The sequence below is a fragment of the Clupea harengus genome, chromosome 18 (assembly GCF_900700415.2).
Source record: "Clupea harengus chromosome 18, Ch_v2.0.2, whole genome shotgun sequence".
NCBI lineage: Eukaryota > Metazoa > Chordata > Actinopteri > Clupeiformes > Clupeidae > Clupea > Clupea harengus.
This window is the reverse complement of record NC_045169.1, coordinates 17,968,699-17,976,198: the sequence shown is the minus strand read 5'-3', so window position 1 is coordinate 17,976,198 and position 7,500 is coordinate 17,968,699. Positions and strand designations below refer to the sequence as shown.

At 45.0% G+C, this 7,500-nt stretch overlaps 1 protein-coding gene across 1 annotated transcript in view; it reads right to left on the bottom strand.

Moving 5' to 3' along the window:
- The window catches only part of efnb3b (ephrin-B3b), an 80,688-nt gene extending 74,330 nt beyond the window's left edge, over positions 1-6,358 (bottom strand). The window contains exon 1 of the mRNA XM_042710416.1: positions 4,577-6,358. Coding sequence (XP_042566350.1) covers positions 4,577-4,725 — 149 coding nt within the window. The 5' untranslated portion in view covers positions 4,726-6,358. The remainder of the gene's footprint in view (positions 1-4,576) is intronic.
- Between the last annotated feature and the right edge of the window lie 1,142 nt (positions 6,359-7,500).

Genomic DNA, 7,500 nt, shown 5'->3' with positions numbered 1-7,500 from the left:
GAGACAAAAGAGGTGGTGTGATACATTTGTAGGAGCGAGGGAGAGAAAGAAAAATAATGGAAGAAGATGATTGACAAAAAAAGATGAACAGAAAGGAAGCGAGAGAAAGAGAAAGAACTAGAAAGAGGAAAGAAAAGTAAGAGAGAAGGAAAGAAAGAACACAAGCAGAAAGAAGGAAAGAAAGGCGAGGAGGTTTTTTCACAGCTCCTGTTGCAGGCGGCTCGTAAAGTGAAGTCGGGCAAGAGGAGAGCTGCTGCTGTACGGGGCTCTTTACAAAAACACACACACACACACACACACACACACACACACGGGGCTCTTTACAAAAACAGGGCCGGCCTCTGACCAGACGCATAACAAAGGAATGGCTGAGGAAACACTATTTCACACACACACACACACACACACACACACACACACACACACACACACACACACACACACACACACACACACACACACACACACACACACACACACACACACAGAGAGAAAGAGAGAGAGCCTTTAGATCCAGCATCGACAAGAGCCTGGATTTCAGAAGTCTGCATGGTGCTCCAGATCTCTTTGTTAGGCTGCTTTTCCTTTCACTTTTCAGGAGAAATACAGTAAGCGTCGTCACTAAACTTCTGTATATCAGCAGGAGAAATACAGTAAGCGTCATCGCTAAACTTCTGTATCTCAGCAAAGGAGGCATGTGGCCACATATGACCTCAGACAACCACACCTGTTCAAAAAATAAAGTAAAAAAGAAACATCTTTAACGATTCAAAAAAGTAGGTTGATTTCCAATGAAAAGGGACCATTCAGCTTGTGTTGAACTAGTATTAGACTCAATCTGGCACCAGAGCCACACACACACACACACACACACACACACACACACACACACACACACACACACACACACACACACACACACACACACACACACACTTCTCCCACTAACATTCTGCCTCAGTTCAACTCCAGCTTCTGCCATCTTGGGCAGCCCATCAAAGGCATTTGAAGATTTTTTTCTCTCCTCTACGGCATCTCTGTTCCCTCGCTTCTCCTGTCTTTAACGCTTAGCCTACTTCAGCAGGCGCGTCCTTCGCCGTCCAATTAGCCGGCGATTAATTAATTATTGACAATCCAGAGGGGGTTTCGTCTTTAAAGTGCGTTTGAGAGGGGAGAGTTGTAGAACAAGCCACTGTGCGGTTCAAAGGGAGGCGCGCACAGACACACACACACACTGATGCTCAGCTTACCACATATACAGTAACACACACACACACGCACACGCTTGCTCACACACGAAGCTTACAGCATGTACAGTTACACACTCACTCGCTCACACACGAAGCTTACAGCATGTACAGTTACACACATTCAAGTACACACTCACACACACAAATTACTCCATGCACAGTAACACACACACTCCCCCCCCCTACCTCTCTCTATCTCACACACACACACACACAAACTCACACACAAAGCAGCAGCTTTTCACAAGCATTTACAATCCAGAAGGGGCGTTTATAGTGACACTGCCCCGAGCGTGTGTGTGTCTTTAGAGGGGCCTGGCTTAAATGTAACACTACTGTTGGCACCTGTTTATGGCACACTCCTGCTTGATGAAGTTAAGTGTGTGTGTGTGTGTGTGTGTGTGTGTGGTGTGTGTGTGTCTGTGTATGTAAAACCGTTACCTGTGATACAACCACAGTGCTCTTCACTGGTTTTACACTGACTGTAGATCTAAATCAGTTTTTGTAACTGTCCAAATGATCGTGCGCTGAACCAAAGCTGAATTCTGAACCTGGCAGTAGTTTACTCTATATAATTAACTAAGGTACTAAGGTGCTATTCAACTGACAGGTATGGAAAATCAGTGTTTTCCATTATTGGCATATTAACCTTGCTCATTGGATTTCTGTCTATAATTATAGGACCTGTTGGTGAAATATAGGCCACAACATTTCCATATTTTATAGATATTATAACCCCATTTGTCTGCCTGGCAGGACCTGTTTATAAACTCCCATTGTAAAATTCTAAGCAACTGAAATATTGGTCACAACATTTCCATATTTTATTAAATTACAGTACGGAGCCACAGAAAAATACACTATGGATTTCCCCCCTCTTCTTTTAATAAATGTCCCCACGGTGATCCCCTTCTGAAGCAATTCCATTTTCTTTCACTTAACTCCCAGTGACATTCAAGGCTTCCGCCATATTGATTTCCTTATATTTTAAGATATTCTCCAGAGCTCTCTCTCACACACACACACGCCGAAAATATCTTTACCTCAATCGTTCAATCCACCCATCATTTCCCTCTCATCTTTCTTTCTTTCGCTCTCTCGCTCTCTCTCTCTCTGCGTGTTTCTCCCCTCCCGTAGGAGCGCGTTCATTAGTTGCTGAGATGAACACATGTTGTTCATTTGCCTCTCTGAGAGAGAGGATGGTGTCACAGCGGCAGAGGCATCATTGCTAGCAGCGGGTCAGAGACGGACAAGGAGAGAACGGAGGAGGGAGGGGGGGGGATATGATGCTTTGATTTACAAGGGGAGACAAATCAAGACATAAAGAGAGAGAGAGAGAGCGACAGAGAGAAAGGGCAGAGAGGCTGCACTACAGAGAGACAGACAGAGAGAGACTACGGGAGGAAACAAAAAATAAAAATAAAAAAGCCCACATAAAGTAAGAAAGAAAGAAAAAGGAAAAGGAAAGAAAAGTAAGCTATGCGTCCGTGTTCAGACAGCTATGAAGAGAACTCCTCCTGATTCCACGCAACCAGACAGAGACTCTCCTCAGGTAATTCACCTGGCATCCTGAACAGCAGGCAGCTTTTGTCTTTGCCCGGCGCAGATTGTTGTAGCCCGGAGCAACATCAGGCGGGGTAGAGAGTACAGATGCCCATTAGGCGACGAGCGCGTGGGCGTGGAGAGAGAAGCTCTCTGCCGCTCAGTAATTAGGATGCAAGTGTCTGTTTGTCGGGCTGTTAAAGCTGGAGGCTACAAACGCGATTTGTTTAGTTGCGTGTTGGCTGGTGTGCGTGCAAGTGTGTTGAGTGTGCAACTGTATGGTAATAAGTTGTGTGTGTGTGTCTGTACGTGAATGTGTGTGCGTGTGTGTGTGTGTGTGTGTGTGTATGTGAGTGTATGTGAATGTATGTGTGTGTGTGTGTGTGTGTGTGTGCGCGTAAAGGGCCCGGGGTGGGTGCGGTCTGTTACACTCATCTCACATTTTCTCTTTCAATAGGTGTGACTTTTCACAGCGTCGGCAGCGAAAACTGACGCCTATTCCCGTTAGTTACAATCACCTTCTCACAAAACCAGGAGAGGTCAAGTAGAACTAATATGCTGAAAAAAAGTGATGGCACTACTAGGCTGTGGGATCCAACACTAGAACCCACTCTGCAGATTAGCCAGGCAACAAGGACAAAATCGCCCATTAGCTGTGGGTGTGAAGCGCCTAGATGACAGACCGAGGCAGAATTAAAGTCCCCTCTGCAGCATCTGTCGAGGCGAGGGGACCCACGACTGCCACATGGACACATTAAAAACCTATTCGTCTTTCAAGGGCCCCATGGCATCGCTAATGGCCCCCACATAACCTACATACCGATTTAGACCGGCAGCGTCGGGTGTCCACTTAAACAAGCAATAGCCTACATGACAAACGACCGCGGTGTGGGAAAGCGGGGCTTAAATTTGTCCTTTGATTGTCATGATAGTAGGGATTGCTCCGAGAAATGAGTGTGGACAGCGTTTTAAATACAGCCGATAAAAGCAAGTTAGGAGTACAGCCAGGTTGATCAATAAAAGTCTTATCGCAAACGGAATGCGTTAATGTGGAATACTAACTAACCTTCTGGCCCCTATGCCATTAGTCAAGTGATGTTTGACCAACATGATTCCTTGGTAAACGGGCGCCTTCCATTTCCATCTCCAAAAGGAAACATGGGTGGCAATCTAAACTAACATGTAGCCTAAGGGTAAACTTAAGGGGATTTGTACACACACGGAAAGAATGCAATAAGGTATTCAGAAACGTTTTTTGTTCCACGCATCAGTGCGCAAAGCCTTCGGCTGTTTCAGTAAGCCTAGCGGACGTTTGTTTTTACATGTTTAATGATCTGCTTAGGTAAGAATAAATATTTTTGCCGTCTAACGTTTGGTTTCAAACCAAGGTGTACATTTGAATGTAGTGTGTTTTGGTCGTTGTAGCGCATTCAAATTCAGACCAACATAGTACGTAAAGAGCACATAAAGGCAACGTATAATGACCACACTTCCTTTGCTTGTCGTAAAATTCCTCAACACACACAGTCAATGAATTCTGGCATTTATTAGTCTGGCTACAGCATGCCCATAACTTCTGCAGACTCCTTGATGAGCTATTCGCCAAGCCCGTCAGTGGCAAGGCTTTTTATTGAACTCTTTCCAAGAGCGCAGGGGGGAAATCTTTGGAACTAGCCACGCTTATCAACACATACGAGTGCGATAAGACGGGATTTATCCACTCAAAACACGTTGGAATCTTACAAATAAACACTTTGCCAAACGCGCTTAGTTTCGGGTCTTACCTTTTGTTCATTGAATTCCAGTAGATGGGCTCCATGTTGGACGCAGAGATTCCAAGTAAATCCACTAAGAATATTAGCAGAATTCCCAATCCATTTCCACAGCTTCGACTCTCCATTTCAAACGCAAAATCCCGTTTATTCGCCCCCATAAATGCCAAGGGATTCCGTTTCCCAAAGGTAGGAGGACGAGACGCTCCAATGCAAAACGTTAAAGCCCGGTGTAGGCTGTAGGTGGTTCGTTGTGTTAGGGGATAGGTGTTTTAGGCACTGGCATGGATATAAGACCCCCAAAAGGACAGAGCCAACAGAAAATAAATATTTCGATTCGATGAAAAAAGTTTACCTATCCGTCCACAATAAAAGGCCACGGTGAAAATGTTTCAAATAGAAAAATAGCCTATTTCAGTGTCCTCGGGTTATGTGCTATGCCAATTCCATTACTTGTTTTTATGGTCCTCTTTTCAATGCAAGTCCTTCCAGACAAAACTAATGCCGCTTTGGAAAATATTTTATCCGTATTTAACCAGTGGTCTATTGATTTGTTTCAACAGAATATCTAACGACTACAAGTCTTCTCCTGTCTCTCGTCTTGTTATCTGTTAAGATTCTGTTCGGTTTCTCTCCCATTACCTCTGTCATCCGTTCTCTGCAGTTGGCTTCTCGTGTCCCCCCAAGACAAATGGGAACAGGACGAAATGATCAAAACATGAGCGTAAATGAATGATTGTTTAACATCAAAGATATTTCTCCAGCTCTCCGAATGCCATCCTCACAAGGACATGTTGATACAAGCGAGACTTCTCATCTCTCCTTTTGGTGCTCTCTTCGCTACCCTGCGCAGTCGAGGCTCCTTGATTCGATTTTCACCCCTCTTCTCCGAATTCAACTTGTAATTCCGTACGTCCAGTGACCCACACTCATTCACGTTCCTTGAGCATTAAGGTCTGTCGATGATGATCATCAAATGGTCGTTTCAGGTGCAGCGACCCAGAGTAATCATAAAAAACCCAGTCGCAGAAATCTACTATTTAGTCAATATTTCAGAACAAAATCCGAAGTTCAACACGAAGATAAATATAGATGGGAAACGTTGCTCCAGCTAATTGACAGAATTTGCACACAGGAGTTTCCTGCGTGTGTTAAAACAGTCAGATAAGGCGAGTCGTGAAAAATCTAGATGGCTTTTCTACTCACTTGCTCAAAACCCTGGCCCGACTTGTCCTAACGCTCGCAGGCGGCACATTGACAGACTGACTTGTTTGAGAAAGAGAGAGGGAGGAGAAAGGGGAGGTGTGCTCTGGAATAAAAAAAATCCCATCTTCCGGCTGGCAGGCACACTAACGGAGCCGATTTTTTTTCTCTCCCCATTTTTTTCCAGGAGGCGGTATCAAGCCGTTTCAGCCCTCCCAAAATTTACATGGGCGCCCCCTTGTCCCCCTCCTCTCTCTAACGGGATACAGTGTTTCAGTGGCCCGACACGGGGTCCTTTTTCTCCCCCTCCCTCTCTCCCTCTCAAACACGCAAACCAACCCCCCACCACCCACCCCTCCGAAGGCTGTTGCTACCGCACAGTCACACGAACACGCACGACAGAAGCTGCGTGCCAAGGCTATGATAGACCTAGAGCGCCCCCAATGTTAACCGTGCGTTTGGGGTTAATGCACCTACAACGATTTGACGTTAGGACTCAATGCAGATGTCGCATCGAACAGATCATCCCTGCATCATTAGCCTTCCACATACACATCCACTTCCAATCAAATAAATCCACTCCGGTTTAGTCATTCGTTTCCTTACATTCGTGTTAGAGTGTACGAGTTTGACACCGCAGTTTGATTCACTACCCTGTCTCTCAGTTCTACGCCCCCCCCCCCCAACCCCTTCCGCTTGGATAATCTTGACAGATGCAGGGAAAGCATTTTTCTCCAAACAATAACAGTTTTAAAGAGTTGTTACATTTGATATTGTGCAGAGCGTCCCTAGAAAGTCTCACACCTGGTTGTCTCAATCCTGTGCCTCTACTGCCACCGTGTGGCCACTCCGCCCAGTTTTGTAACCCTCGACAGACAGCACGTTATTTCGTTTTTTGAGTCTATTAACCTATAGACAAAGAATCGACGTAATTAACAGAAAAATTAGAGGATAACGATATCAGGATATAATGATTTATTTGAGTTGGTGTGATTAAGACACATTTAACAAAGATAGTAACAAATACACTTTTGCGTACACTTAATAACTATTATAATTTGAATGACGGACCCCATGCTATAAATCAATATGATAAATAAATACAAAATTAGGTCATTGTTTACTCAGAAATCTGTTTGAGGTCCAAAAGAGACAGTGAATGCAGTGAGGTGAATCTGGTCTCTGACCCTGCCATAGCATGGACTGACTCTTCAAAAAGTGGGCAATGAAGAGGCTCATTTCAAATCAGGAGTCTGAAGTGAGGCACAAACTGATGATGTCATCAGTCTGTGTCGCCGTCTCCCTGAGGCCGGGCTCCCTGCCCAGATGTCGCAGCTGCAGCAGGTAGTCAGAGTAGAGGGAGGAGTCTGTCAGATCCACAAACTGCTTATAGCTGCACTGCACTCTCTGAGAGGAAAGAGAGAGAGGGAGGGGGTGGAGGGAGGGTGTGTGAAGGAGTGAGGGGACAGATGGAAAAAAAGAGAGGAAAGGATGGAGAAGTGAGGATGGAAAAAGAGAGGAACAAATGATGCAGAGAGAGAGAAGAAGAGAGGAAGAAAAAGGATAGAGAGACAGACACGGAGAGAAAGAGAGAGAAGTGGGTGTTTGTGTTCAGTAAGAGACAAATAATAATAGGAAACCAGAATGGCAGGAGAGACAAAGGAGTAACGACAGACTACCGTGTGCTTGAATTAGCATGAGCCCCATTTGCATACTAGTGCATAATATTCTGT